The 26,867-nt window shown below is 50.0% G+C and overlaps 1 protein-coding gene across 2 annotated transcripts in view; it reads left to right on the top strand.

The window, feature by feature from the left end:
* Positions 1-26,867, top strand: part of srbd1 (S1 RNA binding domain 1) — an 86,746-nt gene that overhangs the window by 26,033 nt on the left and 33,846 nt on the right. For both annotated transcript variants that reach the window (XM_064317356.1, XM_064317357.1), the window contains exons 15-16: positions 12,441-12,532; positions 20,919-21,001. In XM_064317356.1, coding sequence (XP_064173426.1) covers positions 12,441-12,532; positions 20,919-21,001 — 175 coding nt within the window. The remainder of the gene's footprint in view (positions 1-12,440; positions 12,533-20,918; positions 21,002-26,867) is intronic.

Here is a 26,867-nt window from a genome sequence, read left to right on the forward strand (position 1 = left end):
ATACACACACATACCCGAATACAGCATTGAATTGTGCATTAGGATTCATTCTTTGGGACACTGATCCATTACTTGTAAGTTGTGCTCTCCCTAAGTGTGCTTTCGGTTTGCATTTATTTGTGAATGTCCAGTGTATTTGGATTCTGTTCATTTTGGGTAGCAGGGTGACTGGTTGAAAGCACTCTTGATCTCTTAGGCACGCCCCCCCCCCAGCCAGCTGCTGAGAGCTTGGCAGAAGGGCAGTGCCACTCTGAAACACCTGTCCCTGTCTGGCGATATCAGGCTGTTTGGTTTCGGTCGTCTCATGGCGCACCCACATCTCATCGTGTTGTCGCGGCGACAGCAAGCCCAGCCGCGGCACAGACGGGAGCAACGCGACGACCTTCGTTGTCACGGCCTCTTAGGGCGAAACTCCTTTTCTTTTGTCAGAGCGAATAAACGGCCTCCCAGCATTCAACTGGTCCTGAGAGGGAGACAGCTCCGCCGCCGTCCGCGCTCACGGGAGAGCCGGACCGAGTGCAGGATACGCTAAACTGCTGTGATATCCCCTATAGACATGTCTGGGCCTGGCCTTACACACCCGACAGGGCTGTTCTCCAAACACTGCAATCTGCGGTTCAGAATGTGCCGTTTGATTTGGTTTTAGTTTTATTTGGGTCTTTCTTTTTTGGGAAAGGAAATAAATTTTGGCCACATTCCATGGTGGCATTGGGTTTGAGTTAAGCTGGATAAAAGCGGGCTTCCCAATCCCTCTGTAAATATATTTTTGTGAGTTTGTCTGGACTGCTCCATTGGTCCTTCACCTTAATATTGTCACATATAAAGTTATTTGCTGATTTTAGTGTGGTTTTAAATTTTAAACAGCAATTTTGAAGTCAAGGGCTAGTGCAAATGACAGGTTTTCCCCACCCGCTGATCAGAAAAAGAGTCCATTGCAAACAGGAACTTTTAATGATTGATAGACAGATAAAGAGGCACTGACCATTCGCTGTGTGACATTGGCAGGTTGCTGACGGGTCAGTGTTTATAATGTGGCTGTAGGCCAGGATGAGCCGATAAGGCCATCAGGGGTCACTGCCCCCTAGTGGTCCTCTGATAAGCGACTCCATCGATCTGCAGGTCTGTGTGTGTGAAGGGGTGAAATGAATCCACACTAGTGAAGGAAGCCGTGGGGTCAGTGGCCTGGTCGAGGCTGACCCCCCCCCACCCCCCAAACGGCTGTCTCACCGGCGGCTGGAGCTGGGGCTCGTTTTCCTGCCCGCCTCACAGCGCTCGGCCTGTCTCCCTGGGCCATGTCATGATCCAGGGCCTGGACCGCTGACCGTCCGGACTGATCTGTCACTCCTCCCAACCTTACGTCTAAACAGGGCTGACCGGTATCGTGATAACCGGCCTCACAGGCCTCCCAGCGTGCACCGGGCCTCTCTGTGGGCCCAGCTGTGTGAGGGAAGTACGGATCTGGGGTGGGGGATGGGCGCGAACGCTGTGGTACGGAATCGATTCTCAACAGCGAGGCTGTTCCCGGCCCACCCGCGCTGTTTGGGTTGGCATGGGCCGCAGTCACACCGCATTGGCTGGTGTCTTTGGCAAACTGAAGCTAGCACCTGTGAGGAAACGTTTGCCTTGTCCTTATTCTGCAATGCCTGACTCTAGCAAGCGCAAAATGCAGGAAATACTAGTTTTTTATTTTAGGTATCTCTTCACTTTCAAGGTCTTTGCACAATTTTTCAGCATCATGAAATGCAGCTAAGAAAAGGTTAAAAAAAGAATAAATCTTTAAAAAAAAAAATGAAAGACCTTGAGGTCAAATCCATTCTCCTCCTCCAACTCCTCCTCCTCCTCCTCTTGTTTTGTTCGTTTTTTCTCCCCACTCTGACCCGGGTTTTTGAAAAGTCTCCTCGAGGCTTTCACCTCTATCTGAAGGGGCGCTCATTGCTGAGTGCCTCCCTGATGTGGAGGGTCCCCTGGCAACCCGACCCTTGGAGACCACAGCACGCAGCAGGGAAACGGCGCAAACGCAGTCCATCAGTCCCATGATTCCCGGAAATCTTTAACCACAGACGACGCGAAAAGTCAGCGGTAGTTACTGGCAGTGGGTCCCTCATGACCACGGTGCAGTGCTGTAGCCAGCCGGCTTTCTCTGCACAGAATGCAGGGGGTGACTCTTTTTTACAGACATATAAATGTCCTTCATGAATGCTTTTGTCTTCAGGTAATTAGTGCTCTTGGATCACATTCAGCTGGGGCCCTTGGAGTTCCTCCGGCAGAATCAAATCAAATCTTGGCGCAAGAGTATAGCATTCTCTGGGGGGGGGGCTACAGAGAGGGCTCAAAGGCACAACAGTAGGAAGGGGGGGGGGGGGACGTGAGGGCCGGAGCTCATGGGAAAGAAAGGATGGGAGCGTAAGGCCGAGTGAAAGGGAGAAGGATAATTAGCCAGTCCTCTGTCACACCGGCCCTGGGCCTGCCGTTGAGCGAAGGTTATCCCTGGCTCAATCGCCAAGGTCGGAGTGTCGAGTCTGGGCTGAGGTACCCCACAAGGGGGGGTTGGGGGGGGGCTCCTCAATCCTCCTCCTCATCAACTGCTGTCCCCCAGAGAACCAACGCCGGAGTCGCCGCCGCCGCCGTTCGGTCGCACGGACGGTCAGGACTGGCCTCCGTCCTCCCCTCTGCTCTAATTAGACTGCTCTCATGAGGAGCTCCAGATCGCCGTAATGTGATGCAGGGGTCGCACGGTGTCCCACATATTTCCTCCCCCCCGGCTTAACGGCAGGACATGATCAGATACAGAGAATCCGGCCCCTGCTAATGCGTACCAGCAGCGCCGCTCTGTACAGAGTGACTTGCATTACTAGCCCAGACATCTTGAGAGTATTCTCTACTGTAACGCGCACAACTGCTTCTTGGAAGAATGCCCTGTTTGAGAGCATAGCGGTGACGGGATCTAAGATCGTTGACATGACTGGTTGGATGTGACCTTTTCAAATGATGTTTTTGGTTTTGTTATTATTTGTAAGAAATTTTATGCCATTTGGAAAACGTCTTCAACCGACAGAACTAAACAAAAGTAAATAGAAAATTTGAATACAGGTTACAGAAAGTAGTTTGCATCATTGTGCTGTGCAGTTGTAGGCATTGTGATGTCACAGTTAACTTGGGGTTAAAGGTCAGGTTTGGTGTCATTCCTGCTTCCCACCGCAGGTGGTACTCAGTTTTAGCAGGGCTGTCAGTGGTGGAAATGGTCTGTGGCTCTGCAGTTGTTTTGCCTTTTGCCAGGTACATTCACCATCACAAATGCATCGGCACGTTACATTCCCTTAAATGACATTGCGTTTTGGCATTGAACAGATGCTTTTATCTACAGCGCCTTCCATGCGCATTTCTTTCCTGGAGGAATTCAGGTTGTTTTTCAGTTTGCTGTAATGTATTTTATATTGAGCATGGCTAATGTGTACTCACGTGCTGTAATTACACTCCTAACATATGTTAACACCTTTGAAGGAGATTCTGTAGCCCCTAACTACAGTCACAGCCCTGTTTACTGCGCTCGCGGTGCCGCTTCGCCTTGGATGTGACCGCGGAATTCCTGGAATTACGGCTCACCAATAACACATTACTACATATTTTACGCTCCATTTCATTCTGTCCTGCGGTTTAGAGTGACTGAAGTTTCACTTTGGCTGAACATAAATGCAAATAAACCTCAAATCTTGATACCACATCGGAAGAAACGGTGGGGGGAAAAACCCCACTTAAATCAAAGGAATAAAAACTGGCAAGGGAATGGAGAGGTCTCTGGGAAGGGCTTTTTTTTGTATATGTCAAAACTGAGTGTTCCATCTAGACTGTGGAAGAATTGAAAACAAGCGCAGTGATGTCAGAATCAGAGTCATTTTACATGTGAACAGATGGGGCTGAATGATAAAGGAAAGAGGGAATATGTTGGAGTGAAGAGGCCCTGAGGCTGAAATGTGAGGCCCATCTGATTAAAAAGTACTATCTTTTAACGATGCGCGGCAAGCCGGAGAGAAGCCTCAAAGCTGGATTGTGGTTTGCTTAATTGAAGAACAGTGTGGGACCCCAAACTGGCCATCAGAGGGAGTCCTGTGAGGGGGAGGGGGAGGGGGGGGGGTGTTTTGTTTGCAGGTCACTAACACTCTCAGGTGAACCTGTGCTGTCAGTGTGTTTGTGTGTATGTGTTTGTATATATGTGTGTGTGTTTGTACGTATGTACACATGCGTGCGTGGTTGTGTGTATATACATGTGTGCTCACACGTAGCTGTGTGTGTGTGTGTTTGTGTGTATGTATATATATATATATATGTATGTATGTATGTGTGCGCGCGTGCATGGTTGTGTGTGTGTATATGCACGCGTGCGTGCGTCTGGCCCCAGACTGATGTAACCGGCAGTGAGGTTTGCTCTTTTCAGACGCGCGCTCGGCTGGCAGCTGGAGTGTGGCTTTGACGTGGCCCCACGCTGACTGGGGCCTTCCTGCCTTGCAGCGCCGCGCGTGAGGCTAAGGCCGTCTGACACCTGCCATTTGGACCCTTTTCTTGCCGAAAAATGTCACCATTTTCAGACAAGACGAAGACAGATATCTGATGGTCTGTCCTGTGGCCAGGGTCCCGGGGTCAGGCTTTGCAGCTGAGTGAACAATGGGCCTGAGCTGGGGGACTGGTGGGGAAGGGGGGGAGGAGCCGGGGGTGGGGCGAGGGGGAGGGGCGGGACAAGCCATCACAGCGCGGAGAGCGGAGATAAAGACTGCGTAATGGGGTTCAACAGGTCGGCCACACAAATGTGTCTTTGGGGCGGCGGGTTGGAACCTCACCTAAACCCGCTCAGGTGTGGTGGGGGCTGTGGAATCAGATGAAGAATGGGGATGTTTTCTAATAGAGCCATGCAGAAATCGCTGTCACTCTGCTTCTCAGATGTAAATGAAGGAGCCTCGAATCTCGCTTCTGAGCTTGAAAAGCAGAGCGTTCCTCTAGTCTCCCTCCACAGATTTTCTTTCATTCTTTTCTTTTTTTTTCCCCCCACATCCATCTTTGAGGAAGCGAGTGCCTGTGCCTAATCTGAGAGCAAGCGCTACCAGGAGAGAGATTGCACAGGAGCCAGGTTTCCCTGCTTTATCGCTCCTCCCTGGGTTGATAACTTTGATTGAGTGAAAGCCTGCAGACCAGCACTTTACGCCTGTTAATTAAAAGCTGTTGAAAAGAGCCGCTCCTTTATGGCACACGCCTGCAGTGCGGGCGAGATACGGGCGGCTTCATTAAACGCAGGCTGAAGTGGAGGAGATGGGGAAGTAGGAGTGAGAGAGGTGGGTGGGAGTGAGCGAACACGCACATGCACACACACGTGCACATGCACACGCATGCACATGTACACACCTGCACTTGCACACACACACACAAAGCCATGCACATGCACACACGCACATGTACACACCCACCGCACGCGCACACACACACACAACCGTGCACATGCACACGCACACACACACACACACACACAACCATAAATATGTGCACGTATACACAGAAGCCCACACACAGATACAGCCACCCACTGTCAGGTGTAAGAATTCTGTGGCCTACAGAGGGAGCCAAATGGCCCTCTCTGTGTCACAGTCACGGGTGAATATCCAGGACCTCTTGACGACCCCCCCCCCCACAGTGCTGGATCACTCTTCAGGTTTGAGCCCCCTGAAACCCCCCCCCCCCTTTGACCACAGGAGCAGTGAGAGAGCTTGTGTTCCAGTGCCCTGCCATGTCCTCTTCCTGTTCCCCTCTCCTCTGAAGCGTTTGTGTATCACGTTAGCACATTACAATGCCCTTGACGCTCCATCACCAGAGATCCTATGACTAATTAATTTGGAGGAGAAGGGTAATTAGCAGGACTCCATGAAAGAAGGCCCATGAGGTTCTTTGAGGGCTGATGTGGGTATCAGGACTTGTATCCGTCTTGCAGGATCAGATTGTTGTCCCCTTTGGACCTTCTTGCCTCTTGTCCAGGGCAGCAGTGAAGGCTTGCCAGGCAGGCCCAGGGGGTGACGGGGGGGCGCAGGGGGGAAATCGGAGCCCCAGCGAGGGGGTTACGGGCTGTGACATTGCCCTGGGACAGGGGGGCCGGACGGGGCGCCAGACGGAGTGCCGTGCGAGCGTGATTGACAGCCCCACGGGCGTCCCGCTCAGCCGGCAGACGGGAGGGCCAGAGCGGGACTGGAGCCTGGGCCGGCCGCCTCGGTCCGGCGCGGGGGCGCAGACAACCTTCTGCTCGCTGCCACGGCGATGCCCTCTCCTCGGCGACGCCCTCTCCACGGCGACGCCTCGCGCGCGCCCTCGCCCCAGCGCCTGGGCGAGGCCGTTCGTGTCACCGTGGAGACGCCACCGCTGCCGTAATTAATTCAGACATGATAGGGGGCTGTGAGTCTCTCTGATTACCGCAGAGCCTTTTGGGGACTCCTGTCCTGTGGGGGCCGGTCTGGCTGTGCCGCAGTGACACCCCCTCTTCTCCCTTTCAATTCAGCTGAAGGGTCAGCCAGCGCCATGTATCACTTAATGAGCAAATGCAGTGTATGTCCGGTAGCGAGTGCTCCGTGTGTGTGTGTGCATATGTGTGTGTGTGTGTCTCTGCTCCTCTTCCGTGCCCTTGAATTAGTTTCCCTCTCAGTAACATTACTGGAACAGGTCTTGCTCTTATGCTGGGTTTGTTAGGCCAGTGGCAGCAGTGCCAGGGAGAGGCTGCCACCGGGCCTGCAGGCTCTGCCCAGCTGGCGCTGTGTGTGTGGCTGGTGCCCTGCCTGCCCATGTCCTTGTGCAATGTTACTGTGGCTTTCAGGGCCTACGGTTCTCGTGCCAACCTCCTGATGTTGGCAAACCAGCGAACCGTCAGCACGGAGGCAGCCAGTCCCCTCAGCACTCACCTACTATTATGTGCTTTTACTCAGGCTTTAACTGTGTGTCTGTGTCTCTGCCTGTGTGTGCGTGCGTATGTGTGTTTGTGTCTGTGTCTCTGCATGTGTGCATGTGATTGTGCATGCAGGTGTGTGTGCGTGCGTGCGTGCGTGCGTGTGTTTGTGTTTGCGTGTGTGCGTGTGCGCGTGTGTGTATCTCTTTGTGTCTGTGTCTCTGCAGACGTGCACTTGAGTGTGCGTGCAGGTGTGTGCGTGCGTGTATGTGTGCGCATGTATTTGTGTGTACGTGTGTGTGTGTGTGTGTGTGCGCGTGCGTGCGTGTATGTGTGCGCATGTATTTGTGTGTGTGTGTGTGTGTGTGTTTGATTGAGGAGGTCAGTGTGTCCGGCCTGTCAGCAGTGTCAGAGCAGATGGGACAGTGGTTTTGGAGCAGAGCCTCCAGGCCCTGTAAGAGGGTGGGGGGCGAGGGGGGGCGGGGCGGGGCAGCGAGCCAGAGTGGCGGAACCTTTCCCTGGGAGCTCAGTGCCTGGTCAGCCCACACCCACACAGGGCATGATCTCATACCCCGGCCCCACACCCCGCCCCGTCCCGCCTCGCCCTCTTTTAATTGGCTGGAATGTCATGTTAATTACCAGTCGGGCGGCGCCGTCTCCTCTGACCAGCAGAAGGTCAGGTGTCATGGTTCATTAGCGCGGAGGAGAGGCATCCGCTCAGTGACACGTCAGGCTGGCCAGCGCTCAGGAGAAGGGGGCGGAGTCTGCTAATCATGAAGCAGAAATGGGGGGAGGTGAGTGGCTGGTGACACTGCTCAAGTTCATTTGAAAATATGATGCGTGTCAGAAGCCGCCTGCTATTGAGCTGATGTCACCACCTGGCAAGGTTGCCATGGCGGCAGCAAACGTGCCCGGAGCAAGAGGACAGGTGCCTTCTTGTGACGAGGTTACGCGGGTTCGCTCAGACGGTTACCTGGAAAGAGAAATGCAGGTCACGCCATTGAGAAACACACCTCTCCTCTTCCTCTCAACCATTGGGTCAGAGACAATAAATGGGTTGCCCCTCCCTTTATAGCGTATTTATCAAGCAAACTAATAACACACTATGACTGTAATGGTCGTTGTGTGTTTCTGTTGTAGATGGTTTGGTGCCACGAAGGGAGATGGTGCATTGTCCACCAGGGGGCGGTGCTGACCCTACTCACAGGCAGAGCGGCAGCCAAGGCCCACAGCAATGAGCCCAGCTGCTGCCCAATGCCTGATCATTGGGCTTTGTGAAAGGGCCTTGCTCCCTGGCCTAAGGAGGCTTTTCCCGCATGGCTGCTGCTGTGGTTGGGCTGTTGCTGGGTTTGTTGTGAGCTCTTTCTGTACTTTGGCCTGTGGAGATATTTTGTTACATTTTCCTCATTTCTCAGTTTTGATTGGTTTAGTACGTAGACCTAATAAAAGTCGGTAAGCCTCTTCTGAGATGATTTTGTCTGTTCACCATGTGATCAGTGGCCACTCCCAGCACTGCATCACAATAGTTTAATGAAACAGTTTAGCCATTCAGAGGCCTGCTTACTATACACTGTCTTTGTGGTGTTGTAGATTAAATTTAAAATGCTACTTATTTTCATCGTCTGGCATTCTCATCGTTGTCTACTTTTTTATGGAAATGTTTTCTATTCATTTCAAGCCTGCTACCAGACTGACATTTCAGCAATGGACAGGCTGAGCAAAATGATTTGTTTTTTTTTTTTTTCAGATAAAAATAACAGCAAATGCTCCTGTAACAAATGGATGCACCCAAACAGGCTTTACTGAGCGTGAGTGTAATCAGCACGTTGAGCTTCAGCCTCGCCATTATGGCTTACGTGCCTTCATAGCTCCATTCTGTTTTACTGCAGGTTGTTTTTTTTGACAATCATATGAAGTGTATTTCCCTGTAATTTCATTGAACATCCCAGATGAGTAGCTGGGATGCATTTTGTCTCTAGATTTTGGAACAAGTCCAGTACATCAGTTTGTCCCCTAGATGGCAGTGTTGCCTCAGTCATGACTGAGCCAGCAGCACTAGAGCCGGTCAGCTTGGCAGCAATACATGACAGTGCCAACACTCTAAAGGGAAGGTCAGCCTAAGACTCTCTGTGTTCATGAGAGAGAAAGGTGAATGAGTCCTGGGAGCACAGCCCACAGCGAGATGAGTTTGGGCTGAGTAACACCCCTTTAACTCCGTGTGACCTGCTGCAGAGAGATCAGTGGTAGGTCAGCGACAGTATGGCACTACATTGCGTACACACAGTTCATCTCTGCTGTGGGATAGCTTGTGCCCTCCAATGAAAAATAATTGAAGCTGATTTTGAAGTATGCATCATTGAGAACAGCCACATTTTCCTTCTCAATGGTGAGTGTTATCCCTATCTGCCACATGTTAGCCCTGCTGCCATGTGTTAACAGTCGCAGCCTTGGCTTTTGTTCCATGAAATAATCAAGACGACAAATTTTGCCCAGATTGACTGCTAACTACCCTGTCACTATAAGCAACATCGTGCATTGGTAGAAATGAAAAGCTGCAATTGGTGAGTGTGACTCACCTATTAGGAAGCCTGTGGCTATCAGGTCTGGGGATTGGTCAGGAGCGTGGAGTGTGGCTCTAAGAGCAGAACCCTCGTGTGGTCAGTGCAATCGCCATAAGGGACGCGGTCTTACCGTTACAGCCGAGCGCTGTCACTGCTGATGAACCTACGTTTCATTTTAATAAGTGTCTGATTTAATTAGTTGTTTATTTATTAATTTATTTATTTGGGGGGGGCGTGTTAGGGTGTTTCATGAAGGTTGCCTAATAGAGTGTGACTGTGCAGTGTGACTGTGCAGTGTGACTGTGTGGCTTCCAGTTTAAACTGGCGCCTCGTTTAGGCACGACGCCGCTTGCCCAGCTGAGAAAAGTGCGCTGCGTCACCACGCGCGGAGGAGAAGAGAAAAAAACGACACGACAAAACTTTTTACGAGCTTGTCATGCGCCCATCATTCATTAAGGGGAAGCGGGGTATTCATCCTGCGCTGCTGAGGGCTCGCTCCGGGGTCCTTCGGTAGCGCGGAGGCTAATCGGCCTGATCAAAGAGCCGCACCTGTCTCTGACCGTGGGCAGGAACAGCGCTGTCACAGTGTTCTCCCGCGCAGCCGCTTAGCGCTCGCTTATGTTGCCATGAATTAATTATCAGCAGGTTCCTCTTGGGTTTCTGTGGGCCGTGTAATCCCTCTTTCAGACAGGGTTTCTCTGAGCAGCGCGTCTCTCTCGCCTGCCATCTCCCTCCCGTGTTTTCTGCTGTCCCTCTCTGCCCATCTCTCCTTCTCTCCCTCCCTCTGACACCTCCCCCCCCCCCCTTCCCCAGCAGTGCTGAGTCCATCAGTGATGCTCACACTGCGGCCCCACCTTTGAGAATGGACCTGATGATGTCATAGGCTAGAGTGCCACCTGGTTTTGAGGTGATATTTGGTAGTCTGAGTTTACTCCCATTATGAACTAAGTAGTGAACAAAGCAGTGAATGAAAGAGACGTAGCAGCCTCCTGTGAGCTAGCAAGCTGGCAAAGCATTTATCAAAAGAACAGTCAACACTCTCTAATTTACACCCACACCGACTCCAGCGTACATGTAGTAGGCGTGTCTTTATCAGAATCATCAAATGTTGACTTTTCCAGACAGCATTAGCTGAATTTTAGTCTCAACTGAAAAATGCATTCTTGGTTCTGGTGTGTGTGGAAGTAGTACTCTAGTCTGCCTGGAGTGTCCCCTGGAATTCTAGGATTGTGAGGTACCACTTAAAGTACCAGTTCATATTTAAATTGCTCGGTAATGTAATTTGAGGCCACTGAGAGATGTCAAAAGGAATGTACCTTTGCTCCAGTATACGCTCTAAGGCTTGGAATACTGTCCGTAAAAATAAAGCTTTGGCCTTTTAATCTTTCATCTTCTTTCAAATGAAAAAAGACATGGTTTTTGTCATGTCTGTGTTCATTTCTGGTTGTTTTAGAGATGCAAACGGGGGTTTTCTCTGTTCTGCAGGCTGAGGACAGATTCATTATTGGGTGTGAGTAGCTTGTACGTCATCGTTCTAATGTTCCTAGAGAACATAAAAATGTGGAGTGGCTGTGCTGTCAGCACTCCTCCGTCTTGAAAATGTTTCCCTTTTACAATGAGATGAATAAAAGAACGCAGGGGCCTCTTAACCAGTGGTGATGAATAGTCTTCTTGATGAAGGAGGTAGTGTGTACATGAGTGTGTGTGTGTGTGTGTGTGCATGTATGAGTGTGTGTGTGTGCGTGTAAGTACGCGTGTGTGTGTGTTCGCGTGTGCGTTAGTTTGTGCGTGTGAGTGTCAGTGTGCATGCGTCAGTGTGTGCATGTGTTTGTGTGTGCGTTTGTGCGTGCATCAGTATGTGCGTGTGTGTTTGTGCATGCGTGTGTGAGCGTGAGTGTGCGTGTGTGAGCTTGCGTGTGTGTGTGTTTTTGTGCATGTGTGAGTGTGTGTGTGTGTGAGCATGTGTGTGTGTGAGCGTATGTGTGCGTGTGTGTGAGCATGTGTGTGTGTGAGCGTATGTGTGTGTGTGTGTGTGTGAGCATGTGTGTGTGTGAGCGTATGTGTGCGTGTGTGTGAGTGTGTGTGTGTGTGTGTGTGTGTGTGAGCATGTGTGTGTGTGTGTGTGTGTGTAGCGTGTGTGTGTGTGTGTGGTGTGTGTGTGTGTGAGCATGGTGTGTGTGTGTGTGTGTGTGTGTGTGTGTGTGTGTGTGTTGTGCATGCGTGAGTGTGTGTATGTGTGAGAGAGCGTGCGTGTGTGTGAGCGTGAGTGTGCGTGTGTGAGCTCGCGTGTGTGTGTGCGTGTGTGTGTGTGTTTGTGCATGCGTGTGTGTGTGTGTGTATGTGTGCGTGTGTGTGAGCGTGAGTGTGTGTGCAGTGGGGGTGGGGGCTGGTATGGTAAAGCACAGAAAGCGGAAACAGGGTTTATACCTGGCCGGGCAATAGCAGCTTATTATCCACTTATGGAGCGGCTGCATGGAGTCGCGCTCTGGAGTGCGAGGCTGTCGTCGCCCCCGCGCTGAGCGGTGAACAGAGGGCGTCTGTGAGGGTGGAGGGGGCTGGGCGGGCCGGGCGGGCCGGGCTGAGAGGGGGAATTAGGGGCTGAAAACCCCCCCTGGTCCTGAAGGACAGGGTGTTGTCTTACCCGCGCCAGGTCACGAGCGAGGGCCGCGTGGGAGCCTCTTTAAAGCGCTGTTTTCCTGTCATTAGACAGAATATTCACAGCACTCAGGCACAAGGGCTTTCAGGTGGGGGGACTTAGGGAGGGGGGGGGCGCTCTGGTACTCAGCAGTGTGTGCTCTGAATGCAGCTCAGGCACTAGACTGAGATTCCGTGCACAGAAAAGGCTAGTTCATCAAGCCTGGGGTTCAGTCCATTTAACTGCTCAGTGCTGTGTCGCCTCACGAGCTCAGTGTTCTCTCTCTCTCTCTCTCTCTCTCCCTCCCTCCCTCCTTCCCTCCTTTCTGCTGCAGCATTGTTAATGAAGCGGGGGCTTCCATCTACAGCGTCAGCCCAGAGGCAGTGAAGGAGATGCCTGACCTGGACCCCAATCTAAGGAGTGCAGGTAATGCTGACCTTTGACCTTCTCCGTGCACATGCCTCTAAACTATGCACCCACAGCCCCATGTTAGGCCCGTATTTAAACAAGGGGTTCAGGGCATGACTGGGCTGCTTGTTTGAATTTCCTGGTCCTGCTGAATCTGACCAGGGTCCTCTTTTGGTCCGAACTGGGCGTGGCACACTGATGAGGAACATAGACACCGGTCTGCTAGGAGTCATCAGTTTAGGGGCGGAGTCTTACAGCTGTCAGTCTAAGCCAGAGCCCCCACACCTGCCAGAGGTGTGTTTCTTTCCTTCCGTTTCCCCTGAAAGGAAAGGTCAGGTCCTCGCTCTGGGGGAGTTTTGTCTGTGGCCCCCCCATGGGCAGCGAGGCCCCCCTGGCCCTAAAGCACTTCCACTCAGCGCACCACCGCTGCGGCAGGTTGGGCCCGTCTGCATGTCAGCTCGGCTCAGGGGAAACGTCTCCCGTGCCGCTCTGGTCCAGTCCTCCTTCTGCCATTTTTATTCAGCCTGCGCACCTGTTCTCACACACACACACACACACACAGCTCTGACCAGAGCACCGCTGGGCCCTGCGTCCTGCTCAATGACATCTCCCTCTTTCTCTCTCTCTTTTTTTGTGCTCTTTCTATTTCTCTCTGTCTCTTGTGTTTTACATTTTCTCTTGCTGTTTCTGGTTCTCCCACTCTCCTGCTCTTTCTTTCTGTTGCTCTTTCTTTCCCTCTCCTTTCCCTTTCCCATTTCTAATAAGGTAAAAAGCTTCAATTGTCCACCTCAAGAAATATAATTAAACCATCAATATGACGTAACATCAAAAGCATTAATTACATAACATTAATTCCAAGAAGAATGCACTGGATTTTAGACAAAATGCGACTTTAAAGAAGCCAGAATTTAATAAATAAATTCTGATGATTTCAGCAGAGGTAGCTCAAAAAATCCTGTGAGGGGTGTTTTTTTAGGTCTCGGTCTTTTGAAACGGCGCTCTTCAGCGTCCTGCTGGGCTCCGCTATGGACCACACACACGTGTGTGCTCTCCTCCTGTCCGTCTCCAGCAGGCCCGATCAGGAACGGAACCAAACGCCTCCCCAACAGGAACTGAGAATTATTCCAGACTTCCTCTATAAAAACACAATCAAGATGGCGATCAATCACAAGTCCTCCTCCGTTCAAGCTCAACACGAGGTCCCTGGATCTGTATTTATCGCTTGTGAAAGGCGTAAGAAATTGGAAGCCTGGTATTTAGTCTATTTGTGAATGGGTGGGAGTTTGGATTTCAGGTCCGGGTGGAGACTGGGAGAGAGGGAAATGTTTGGGGATGTTATGGGTTTCAGTGCTGGGTTGGGCTGGTATTCGCTTTCTGCTCTGTGCAGTGGGGACAGGGCAGACTTTGCCTTTATGGGGACATTTCCTGTGATCTTAACACGGAAAAAGAAACTGCGCAAACAGGCCAACCCTCACCGAACATGAGCGTTCCTCTCTTATACAGCATGTTTCTTTGTGTGTGTGTGTGTGTGTGTGTGTGTGTGTGTGCATGAGTGTGCGCAACTGTGTACTCACGTGTACCAGCATGCGTATGTGTGTGTGTGTATGTGTGCGTGTGTTTTTACATGTGCGTGAGTTTGCATGCGGCTGTGTTTGCATATGTGAATGGTGTATCTGTGTCTACCTGTTTGTGGATTAGTTCTACATTCTGCTGTTTTAACAAGACCGCCCATCTTCCACACACACACACACACTCACACACACACATGCATAAATAAAGTGAAACGCTGGGCAGAGCAGGGCAGTGGTAAACGTGTGCCAGGCTAATATCCACAGTGCTGTCCAGGTGATTTATAACCTGCAGGTGACATACAGACGCTGGACCAATGCAGAGTCTCTGCAGTCTGCTCCTCACAAAGAGGTTTGTGTTGCATTCCTCCAACCCCCAGAATCCTTCGCATTCCTTCCACCCGATCTGAGGTCATTTCCCTTCTGCCCTGTCTGCAGCCGGCGCGGCCGGCCTCAATTAACGAGCTCCTGCCTTCCTGTCGGAGGGCACTGCCTCTGATGGCGATCCAGAGCTCCATGTGCTGCCGTCGTCAGCGGGAAAAGTGCTCCCTGGCACCGCTCCTCAGCGCAAAGAAAAGTGTGACAAGTGGGCGTGTCTTACTGTAAACGACCGCCTCGTCAGATCTTTATTTTGAAAGCGACGATCCGAATGATCTGGATTACATTTTCAGCTTTTCTCCAACAACAGCTCCTTTGACAGGTTTGGCTGTCGGACGATTTAATAGCATTTCTGGCTTAGTGGCGTGTTATTTAAAAGAGGGCCCGGTGAGGCATTCTGTTTGGACATGCCAGCTCTGACCGTTTCTTTCTCTGTGGCTTTTGGATTCATAAGAAAAGCAGCTTTCAGCGACTCTGACAGCGCAGAGTTTGATCAGGACCAGACGGGAGGGCGATTCGGCATCTGCCAACAATGACAACATGCGTATGAAAAGGAACACTGCTTTTAAACCAGTTCAGTTATAGGGAAAGCTATGCCTGCTTTTACTTCATAATATGCTGAATGTCTTGATTTAATTTTTTTTTTAGTTTTATTAGTTTGTGTTTGAATGTTTGTTCAGCTATATCCTGTTTATTTATTCTGTGAGGCTATTTGAGTGCAATGTTTATATGAAATTTTTATATGAAATGCGCTCTGTAATTAAAGTTATGAGGTTATTGCCATAACAAATGCTGTTAGTGCAGCTTTGATGTTATTTGAATCCTTCCGCATTACATCATCTGTCTCCAGGTGTTGAATAGACAGAATCATAGGGGCGTGGCCAGGATTGATTTATGGGGTCTCTTAGCCAATCCGAGTTATGCTCTTGTTGTTATGATGTGAACAGGTGGGCTTGTGGGCAGTAGGCCATTCTGTTTCAGTGCTTTTGCTCATTTCACCTGGTGAAATTTGTGTGAAAACACGATTGAGATTGTTGATTGAATGAGGACTAATTGAAGCCTGTGCACAATGAATTCCAAGTCCCCTATTGGCAGAAACAATTTTTATATTTTTGTGTTTTTCAAAATGATTTGTGTAATTATTATTATTGTTGTTATTAATAATAATAATTTTGCTTTACTCTGAAAGCAAGACTAGGTGTTCTGTGTTTAGTGCAGTGTGCTGTACTTTCTGCGTAGAACAGGGACCTCTAGTGGACATACATTGTTGTGTGATGTGTGCATACTCCAGCGCTCTTGCAGTAAGCCACTTTTCAGCTGGCACACGTGGTGCAAATATCTGACCAATCAAAGGCTCGGCCTCTAAAGTTTTTACTTTCAAATGAAAATGCTGCTGTCCTGCTGGATACATGTGGGTTTGTGAGCGAACCTTAATGCCAGCTTGCTCATTTAGTAATCAAGTGTATTCCAATCAACCAATGAGGTTTGGCGTCTGTGGATTTGAATTTGTGTAACACGGTGATGCTCGAATGTCAGTTGTTTACGAAATACATTAAATGACCTGAGGAACAAATATTTCAGAATTGAGAATGTCCTAGTCTGTGTGAATCTAACAGTAGCCTCAGCAGACCAAAAGAAATCATTTTATATAATTAATTTGTTGCTATAAAATATGTCCACTTGGTGTCAGGAGCAGCTTGTTGGTGTCCTCACGCAAAATTGTTTATGGTTATTGTAACTGTATAGCCAGGTGTACTGTTTGTGTTTTTAAGCTATAATCTTTCCTGACTGGAGTGGTCACTCCTAATTGTCCTGCTTCTTTCTGGTGATGGCGGCAGAACAATACGCTACATTAATTTCAGGATTAGCAGACGCCTATCCAGAGCCTTACAACTTTTTTTAATTTTTTAACATAGCACTTACTGACCATTATACAGCTGGATAATATGAGCTGAGTTAAGCCTTGTAGTAAGCGTGTCTTACGAATGAACCGCACCTCGGTTACAACGCAGTTCTACCATGTCAACGTCGCTAAATCAGAGAATCTGCTTCCGACTGGCCTCGCGTGATTTTGGCCTGTGTGTTTATGTGCCGTGCTGTTTGAATGTGTGTGTGTGCGTGTGTGTGTGTGCGCGCACGCGTGCGCACGCATGCACTTGTTCATGTGTGTTTATGTACTGTATCGCCACTCCGCTCCACTGTAGGTTAAAGAAACAGTCTGGATCTTAGCGGGAGTCTCGTCCCAGTTAATGAAGGCTTGTTTCAGCTGTTGAGTATGTTTCATTGGCTTTCCTATGCACATTGCTGGAGCGCGTGTCACCAGCAAGTCCGGTCCCCCAAAAGCAATCACAGCAGCCAGTATGTTTCATATTTACTGCATTTAAAAATGCGCTCCTGTTGACAGATTGACGTTCTTACAGTATGTGGGGTTTTGTGATTGTGTCTGTGTTTGAAGAGCTGCCAACCTTCTAGTGATGACTGTGACGAACTGCCCCGCCCCCTCCTAACTCCACCCCCCCAATCTGCGTCTGTCACCGCCCATTGTGGGAAACGGTAGACCTCATTATATCATTAGTCACAGCATGTGAGAGAGAGAGAAAGGGAGAGAGAGAGAGAGAGAATGGGAGGCAGAGAAGAGACTTGGAGACAGAGGGAGTATTGGGGTCCATTCAGACGAGCAGAGAAACCACATCGCTGTCTGTGGTAGATTTATAAGAGTTCATTATTTTGTCGTATTTTCAAACCCAGCCGCCCTGCTCCCTCTCCACAGCCAGTCCTGAGGAGATGAAGTGCCTGCAGTGAAATTCAAACAAACTTGTGGCTGGAAAACCAAGTACCATGGTCCTGTTTGCACCCTTTTTCTGTATATGCATATATACGTACGTATATATATATGTGTGTATATAAATTTTTTTAGTGAGTACTCTATTCATTATACACTTACACTAAAGGATATGTTCTTAGGTGTCAGAGAATGAATTTAACAGTGAAGAGCGTTTTAGGGGGGAGAGGGTGTCAGGTGTGGGTGGTGGCGCTTTGTGACGTGGGTTCGAGAGGGCATTGAGCGTTGGGTGATAGGGGGGGTGGGGCAGCGGTACGGGCGACGGTGTGCGGGTTGGAGGGGCCGCTTGGCGAGCGGTGGTTGGCGGAGGAGCGCGGACATTGTTTTGAAGCTGCAGTATTCTGTCGGCCTCCTTTCCTGGAATTCTGTGGGAAACAGCTGCCTGTAATAATATTTAGACGTGGATGGGATTTCACCTAAATCCCTTTACAGCGCACACAAAAGCAAATTTGTAATCAGAAACTAATACAGCCCGCTGGCATTAATTGAAATAATTAATCATTAGCTTTGCTTGTTTGAGTAACGCCGTGACTGAACTGTTAAACAATGTCTGGGTCAATAAATGAGTTTTGAGTTAGCACGGCGTTTAAATATTTACGCGGCTGTTTTTTTCAAGTTCGCTTGAAAATCTGCAGGAGAGAGTTGACGAGCGTCGCCCAAAAAAGGGTTAGAGTTTAGCATTTAGCACACAAAACGTATCCTGCTCCAGTGTACGCATGCAACCGATTAATAAACCCTGCATTTGGTTTTCAAATAGCATCTTTCAGTTTCATGTGAAGTTGCCCTCCACGCTTTGTTGATAACAGAATGTATACGCACAATCGGAAATTATGTGTGAGCTGAATTTGATCTGATCACCTGCTACTTCAGTACCACTCAGATTACTTTCTTTGCTCTAGACATTGAAAACTAAACTCGAATTCAGCTGTAGACATGCCAGCTCTGTACAAACTCTGGAGCATGTCAGCAAATACACTTTCCGCACTCGTTTCTAATGGATAAGGTGAACAACCCAGTGCCAAGTCTGTCAAGAGACTTTAGACATTGATGATTGGTGGATACAGTTATAATATTTCAGATAACACCATATTTATTTGGTTTATTGTACATCTGGATATTTTTAAATTTGTTGTGTAGTATCTGTTTTGTTTACTACCTATTTATATTAATTACAGTGATAAACAATGATAATTTTTGCCTGGATGTCTTCAGTAAATAATCTGACATTTTGTATTTTCAGACACATACAGTATCACACCCATAGTGGAAATGTCTTCAGTTTTTTGTGTTTATGTTTTCACGTTAAATTGTATAATTTTATTTCATAAATGAGGTTCATTCTATCTGTGAATCTATGTTAATTATGAAATGATCCAACTGGTGAACAAGAGGAATGGAACTGCAACCACGGCGATTACCTCACAATGTCACCTGGTAGCCATGGACCAATCAGAGCTGATGAATGTGATGTCAGGCATATGTCCTGTGTTTTACCCTCATGAGAGTAGACAGGAAAGGGATGAGTTTACCTGTCTTTACTGCTGCTAGTATGGTAAAACTACAGCAGTCTGGGGAAGCCCCGTTGCTCCACAGAGTGATCATCACTGCTGTACGCTGATACCGTTCAGCAGTGCGAATCATGTCACCGTGTCAGTGTCGTGGGGTCAGTAGGAACGGAAGGCCCTTTGGCAGATTTCATTAGTCAGTAATCGGGGCTTCTGTTATTCCACCAGCTCCAGTTTGATCGAAATTCTCACACATTTCCCTCCCCGATCCCCGATCGATATCAGAGCAGAGCTAATAAGCTGTGATTGCTTTTATTAAGAGAAGATGGGCCCGGTAGCAGGGGGGACCCTCAGCCCCCTGTGAGGTGTGAGCTGGGCTCTTCGGGGAGGCGTACGGATCATCCCGAATCGGGGGATTACTCGGCGGGTAATTTCATTAGGCCGTCTAACAGGAGATGATGTATGTGCGCCGGCTGAAGCGTTTGCAGATGGGCGCGCGCGGCGGCGGCGGCGGCGGCTTCACCGGCTGTCCTGGCCGCAGCTCCACCGCACGGGGAACGCGCGTTTCATCTGTTTCTAATCGCCCGTCGTTTGTAACGTTTGGTATTTTTTTTATCATTGTGTGTGTGTGTGTGTGTGTGAGAGTGTGTGTCTGTGTGCGTAACCACCAGCTAAGCCAGGGATCTCAGCATGTTTTTTTTCCCCATTCCCATGCTGTCATTGTGAAATGAAATAGTGAAAAATGAGTCCCTGGAAGTGTGAGGAAGCAAGGGTAATAAAGAGAAGTGAGACAGAGATCCTGTGTGTTGCTGCTCTGCTCTGCTCTGCTCAGATTTAGGACACTGGGAATACAGACATTCTTGGTCAGTAAAGATATGCAGTGTGTGGGTAGGTGGGTGGGTGGGTGGGTGACTGTGTGTATGTATGTGTGTATCTGTGTGCATGTGTGTGTAACTGGGTTGTGTATATAATACGAGCCCGTGTGTGTGTGTGAGTGTGTGTGTGTAACTGGGTTGTGTGTGTACTACGAGCCCATGTGCGTATGTATAGGTGCTGTTGTGTGTGTGTATGAGGGTGACCGAGGTAGACGGGGGCAGGTGGATGAGTGTGTATGTGTGTGTGCTTGTGTATACGTGCAGTGTGTGTGCGTGTATCAGGGTGACTGGGAGACGGGGGCAGGTGGATGTGTGTGTGTGTGTGTGTGTGTGTGTGTGTGTGTGTGTGTGTGTGTGTGTGTGTGTGTGTGTGTGTGTGTGTGCGCGTGCGCGCATGCGTGTGTGTGTTTGTGTGTATGTATAGGTGCTGTTGTGTGCGTGTATGAGGGTGACTGAGGTAGACCGGGGCAGGTGGATGAGTGTGTATGTGTGTGCTTGTGTATACGTGCAGTGTGTGCGTGTATCAGGGTGACTGGGAGGTGGGGGAGGTGGGTGTGTGTGTTTGTGTGTGTGTGTGTGTGTGTATACGTGCAGTGTGTGCGTGTATCAGGGTGACTGGGAGACGGGGACAGGTGGATGGGTGTGTATGTGTGTGTGTTTGTGTGTGTGTGTAGGTGCTGTTGTGTGTGTCTATGAGGGTGACTGGGACACGGGGGCAGGTGGATGGGCCCTGAGGCAGGTGTTGGGGTGTTGGGGCTGGTTCGGGCCTCAGCGGGGGGAGTCCATTAGGAGGAGACAATTAGGCGGGCGGTGGAGAGCGGTGGGCTAACGAGCGATCTCCGCGCGCCGCCGTCTCCCGGGGTGATCCCCGGGTCAGCTGATCAGAGCCGGGGAGACCACGTCTGCGCGCGGGGGCTCATTAAAAATGCAGACAAATGGGCAAACTCATTTACATATCTAAACTGTGTGTAATAAAGTCTGTTCATCTATTAGAGGAGTAATTACACTGATCCCTCCAGAGACAAGCCCGACTCACAGGCTCTCTCTCTCTCTCTCTCTCTCTCTCTCTCTCTCTCTCTCTCTCTCTCTCTGAGGCGCACACACGTATGTGTATATATGTGCTCTTTGGCTTGGCCTATGACTACATTGTTTTTTTTTTTTTGTTTCCGTTTACTGTGTGTGCTTTTTTGGCCAGGCCCATGACCACACTGCCTGTCTTTCTCTCTCTCTCTTTAGTTTCCATTGGAAGGCGGGTTCAGGACCCTTTGGCTGAGCTGGTTAAAATCGAGCCCAAGCACATCGGAATCGGGACCTACCAGGTCAGTCAGCCTCCTGCCTCTTTGCTACAGTGGCTGTGTGTCTGTGCCATGTCTGAATGAGTGAGTGAAGCCTGGAAAAACCCCTCTGGTGATTGACTGGCCAGTCCATACTGGGAGAAAGGATGTGTGGGAGGGCAAAAAAAATTATAATCTCTATACGGTACTTTTATGTAATTTTCTTTTAAATCAACAGTCTTCTGCAGTTGAAGGATGACTGTGATGTGGAATTGAGTTTTCAGTAATCGTGCTTGCGGGGAAAAAAAACTACTTTTCTGCATTTATATGAATGACAACTGGCAGCCTGATTTCTTTGGAACCCAGCAGAAATGTTGGCCGTGGGGCAGACTGGACGGAGGTCTGTCTGGTCTGTGCTGAAACGGGCGAGCGCAGGGCCCTGAAAACGTCGTTTAAAGTCTGGATCTCTCTCTACTGCACGGCGCAGAACCACCCCTCTGCCTGTGGAGGGTAACGTCTCCTGCTCCTGGGAAATTAAAAATGAGCTCTGGCCTCTCGACACGCTAATGACCAATCACAATAGCTGGGCACAGAAGGGGTGACTGCAGAGAGGTGGTCTGGTAATGCGCTCAGTACTGCGCTCAGCACTGCACTCAGTACTGCGCTCAGCACTGCGCTCAGCACTGCGCTCAGCGGTCAGTGCGGCCTGCGTGTTTGGGGCTGGCGGTGGGAGGGGCTTGTGTGGGCGTCTGCACAGCGATGTGCGGCCTGGCCTGTGTGAATGCAGCTCTGTTTTATCCATTCGTCCGTCACGCTGGGCCCAGTGCTCTGTGCAGGCTGCAGAGGGCCCGGTTTGGGCCGGCCCCCGGCCCCCGCCTCGCTGCCCCCACGTCTGCGGGACCCCGGGCCGGGGGCGGGTCGGCGGGGGGAGGGGGGGATGGGAAAATCATCTGGCCGATGTGAGGGGAGGGGCGAGTGTAAGGTACAGCCGAATGAAACACACCCACCCAAACCCAGCGCTGCTCTGCGACATCCCATAATGAGCTCCCTCTGAGCCCTGACGCACGTCTGCGCACCCGTTCCATTTGTGAGAAATAAGGCGTGCATCTGAGACAGGATGTCAGCCGGTTTTTTTTTTTGTTTTTTTGGGAGGGGGTGTTTGACTTTGTCAGGCCCCCCCCGCACCGTGCCGGGTGTGGGTGGATGGGCGAAGCCCCCGTTCCCGCTCCAGGGTGGGATGAAAGGGGAAGAAAGTGTTTCATTAAACGGCACCCTGGGAGGAAGTGTTTGGGCTGGAGAGATGTCCCGGGACAGGAAACCGATATGAGAGAGAGTGTGAGAGAGAGAGAGGGGAGAGACGCTGGGGGGTTGGAAGGGGGAAGAGGGCCAGGGCGGTTGGGGAGGTGAGTCTGCTACTCTGCATCGCCCTAAATCCAGAATGCGTAATTGGTAAGATTCACTTTTCTCCATGTACTGCCAAAGCTTACGTATTATATATAAATCACTAGGCAGAGGCAAACTGTGTGAGTGCGTGCGTGCATGCGTGCACGTGCACGTGTGTGCGTGTGTGTGTGTGTAATGTGGGGGGTATGCAGGCTCTCTGCAGCGTAAGCACAGCAGGGCTGTAATCAAGCAGAGTGCTGAAAGATGTTTCTTATACAGACCAGCCGGAACCTGAGCTGCACTGAACCAGTTGGGGCCCTCTGAGTACAGAGCATAAACACACACGCACGCACGACACACACACACACACACACACACATATGCACACACGCGCATGCAGTTGTTTGGGTTGCTGGCTGTCGCTCAGTTTCATAGAGAATGAAGGGACTTTCGGGGACTGGTCAAACTTATCGCTCACTGTGTGAATGGGGTTACACACACACACAAAACACACAACACACACATACACACGCAAATGCACACATCACACATATACACACAGACAAATGCATTCACAGCCTCTCTGATTCACACACACACACACACACACACACACACACACACGCACTCTCTCAAACACTACTGGCTCTCTAACCCTAACCCTAGCCCTGACCCTCCCTCCCATACTGACCTAGTGTACCGCGCCGTAGGCCTGGCAGGCAGACCAGCAGCAGTGCCTCAGTGCAGCGGTGAGGACGGTACACATTAGCTGGATGTTAGCGATGCTATCGCTGCTCTTCCTCCCGCCGGCTCGTCTTCTCTGCTTGTCTCTCAGGCGTCCCTGTATCATGCAGCGAGTGTAACCCTATACACCCCCCCCACACACCCCCCCAAACTCACGGTGACAGTAACTCTTCCCTTTTGAGCTGTTTGGGCGGGGGCGTTCAGTCACCCCCTCTCGCTCACGTTGCGTCTCTCCTGCGTCTCCGGGAACCCGAGCCGGAAAGGTCCGGGATGTTCTTTCCCCTCGTCCCGGCACATCTGCACAGATAAACAGCGCCATGCCACCGGCGGGTCAGACCGCTACCTGAGCCCCCTCTCAAAGCGCTCCGATTCATGGATGACCTCCTCTCTTCTTTCTCCTTTCTGTCTCTCTCTCTCTTTCTCAGACTTTTTTTTTCTTTCTAATGTGATCATACGGAAGAAGCAGTTTTCATTTAATTTAGTATTTTTACCTGGTGCGGTGTGTCACTCTACTCCCTCTTAGACACTCTGTTTACCTCACTTAGTTTCGGTCAGGATCATATTCCCTCTCGCATTGTTTGAGCTGCAGTATTTGGATTAATTATTATTCCAAACAGAAGTCTGGCCATGACTAATCTAACATCGCCCTGCTTACGTTTGTCAGGCCTGTCATCCATAATTAAATTTCCTCACAAGAATTTATTTAATTATGCTTCCTGGTCGCATCATATGTTGACACAGGGCGAGGTGGTGTTTTCCCTTTCTCTCTCCCTCTGTCCCTCGGTCACTCTCTTTCCCTCACTCACTCACTCTCTCAATCTCTCAATATTGCTTTCTGTTTAAAGCTTGGCTTCAACTCTGGAAGACCTTACATTAAAATAAATTCAGATTACCAAGCTGGAAACAGTTTGTTTCTTCCAGGAAGCTGGTGAATGAAGAAGAGAGTTGTGTCCCTGCTCTGTTGCTCCATGTTGTCATTGAGAGTTCCAAGGCATTGGAAAGCAAACTGAAAAATCTGTCTGCACTTTTTGTCCACAGAAACATGTACATTTGTTAAACAGCACAAGAGAGCCCAGGCAGACACACACTCGTACGCACACAGACACACACACACACACACACACACACACACACACACACACACGCACAACTACAGGAAACCATTTAAGCTGGGGACAAGAGAAATGCATTCGGGCACATCCAAAACCAGTGCTAGACCGGACTACCGATGGAGCTTTTGGATGCTTTCAAACAAACAGCAGAAGAATAATAAACCTCCAGCACGCACACACGCATCTTGCGGTTGGAGTGATGGTCCTGTGCGGGGTGGAGACCCCAGTGCCGGCCGGTCCGTTCACAGCGGCCATTGTGTTCCTTTTTCTCAGGAAGTCTAACTGGAACCACATGTGGGTTCAGCCCCAGAGAGGAGCCTCTGCCAAGCCTCTCCTGTGAGGTCACAGGTCCCTGGTCTGCTGAGGTTTCAATCCTGACAGAAAGAACAATGCGGCCATAAAATCTGCAGCTATTGCACACCTAGCCTGCAGACTGGAGACTACAAGCTTGTGTGTGTGTGTTTGTTTGTGTGTGTTTGTGTGTGTGTGTGTTTGTATGCGTGTGCATGTAGTGCCGATGAGTGTTTGCAGTATGAGCACCTGTCCTTGGGGCCGTAAGCACAAGCTCCGCCTTTTTCTTTCTGGCCGGGCTCCTCCTGCGGGTTGCCTGGAGACTTGTGCCGCTGTTGCCACGGTGACGTACTGAGCCGAGCGGAGTTTATTTCCTCCGCCGCTCTGCTCGCAGGTCTAAGGGCCGAGGCCGTCGCCCAGCGGGGCCCCTGTGCCGTCTCGTGCCGGAGCCACACCCACCAGCCCGCGGAGCGCGCAGCTGAGCCAGAGCACTGTGGCGGCTCTCCCACCGCTTTCCTGGAAATCTGGACGTGGGAATCTTTTCCCAGGTTTCCCTTTATTATTTTTTTGTCCTCCGGAAAGTACTCTGAAGCGCTCTGACAGCGTGTTTTTCTGGGTGTTCGCTGAAGGGGTTTCATTCCCGCCGCTACAGTGGCTTTTCAGTTCCGTGCCCGCTGCATTCAGACCAAACCCCGAGCCGCCTGTCACTGAGCGCGCCAGAGCCACCGCGCCTCTAACGGCCGAGCGGAAAAACCCAGAGCGCACATGTGCATATTTGTCTACGTGATGCCATCACGGGTTGCTCCACATTGGTTTATGCAGCACAGCGGGGATGTGGAAAGGCCCTGTGTAGGGTGGCCTCGTTTGAGGCTGAAGAAGGCTGTGTTTGCAGCTATCCGTCTGTGTGTTCATACCTGCTCGTTATGTTTGTAGTGTTGTGGTTGGGTTGCTTGCTTATTGTGTGCTGTATGTGACACTACCATGCTTTGTGTTGTGGTGCTGTAGGGCATGTTTAGTTGAATACCGGGCTTTGTGTTGTGGTGCTTTATAGCATGTTGAGTTGGATACTGGGCTTTGTTGTGGTGCTGTATAGTGTGTTGAATTGGATTGTACTGTGCTTTGTGTTGCAGTGTTATATAGTGTGTTGAGTTGGATACTGGGCTTTGTGGTGGTGCTGTATAGTGTGTTGAGTTGGATACTGGGCTTTGTTGTGGTGCTGTATAGTGTGTTTGTGTTGCAGTGCTGTATAGTGCGTTGTGCAGGTTAGCTGAGCAGTGGACCAGCAATGCATCACTGCTGTAATGGGCCTGTTTATTTACTTGGAGCCAATGCCCTAAACTCGGCCTGTTCCTTTCAACCTCTGCTCAGTCCGCTCCAAACCTCAAATCAGGTTCCAGAAATGATCCCTGCCCACGCTTACTTCCACAGCCCTGTTTGTTTCCAAAATGATGTGGGGAAAAATAAGCATTGTGTTTCTGAAACGCAGTAGCCAAGTAATGAATTTCCCATGGGTACAAACTCTGGTCTGTAGACATGCCCTGTCTGAGCTAGCCCTGGCCATGATACCTGTGGAACCCCCCCAAGCACCCAGAACTTAAAACCAGCAGGCTGCAGACACTGCCTCCTCTTCAGTGTGACATCTGACATGTCTGAGGTATTGAGGGAAATTGGGTGAGCTCAGGAGACAGTAGATTAATGGTGGCCCGGTGGGAATTTTTCAGTGATCGGTCTTTGAAAGGCTCGGTTTTGCTCAAATGACACGGGATGGTAGATGGTCTTTTTGAGGTGCTTGAGTGTTTTTTTTTGTAGTTTGCTCAATTGTTCAGTGTGGCACACTGATATCAATGTCCAAAGTAAATAAGACATTTGCTGTGTGAGAGCCCAGATCTGATGTATGTGTGGTTAGTGGGCGGAATAGTTTTCTGAGAGCCCAGGCGTAGGATAGATGTTGAAGTTTACGCCCACGCCACAGGTGCTGATGTCTACCATAGATCTTGAAAACCATACCATAGGTCTTTTTGCCCATATCATAGACCATAGGCCCTGAATTTCTCCAAGCCCAAGATTACTTAATAAACACTTTTTTAGCACCAGCAGTTATTAATCCATAGTTGAACATTAAAATATCATTAAAATGTCAAAACAACTGCACATACATTGCATAGCTTAAGTTTTTAATTTGACTGGTGTGAATGTCATTTGAAATAGTATATGCAGTACCTTCCCTTATATCGCAAGTATACTCCACCCAACTCACGGCCCACCAGTGGGTTCCCACCTACAGTTTGAGGGGCTGCTACCACAGATATGAAAAGGCATCAGAGTTGTATTAAATTTAAAGGAAGTAAAAGTGATGTGTTCCAGTGGGGGCTCCTGAGCGG

Source organism: Anguilla rostrata, chromosome 18 (assembly GCF_018555375.3).
Source record: "Anguilla rostrata isolate EN2019 chromosome 18, ASM1855537v3, whole genome shotgun sequence".
Lineage (NCBI taxonomy): Eukaryota > Metazoa > Chordata > Actinopteri > Anguilliformes > Anguillidae > Anguilla > Anguilla rostrata.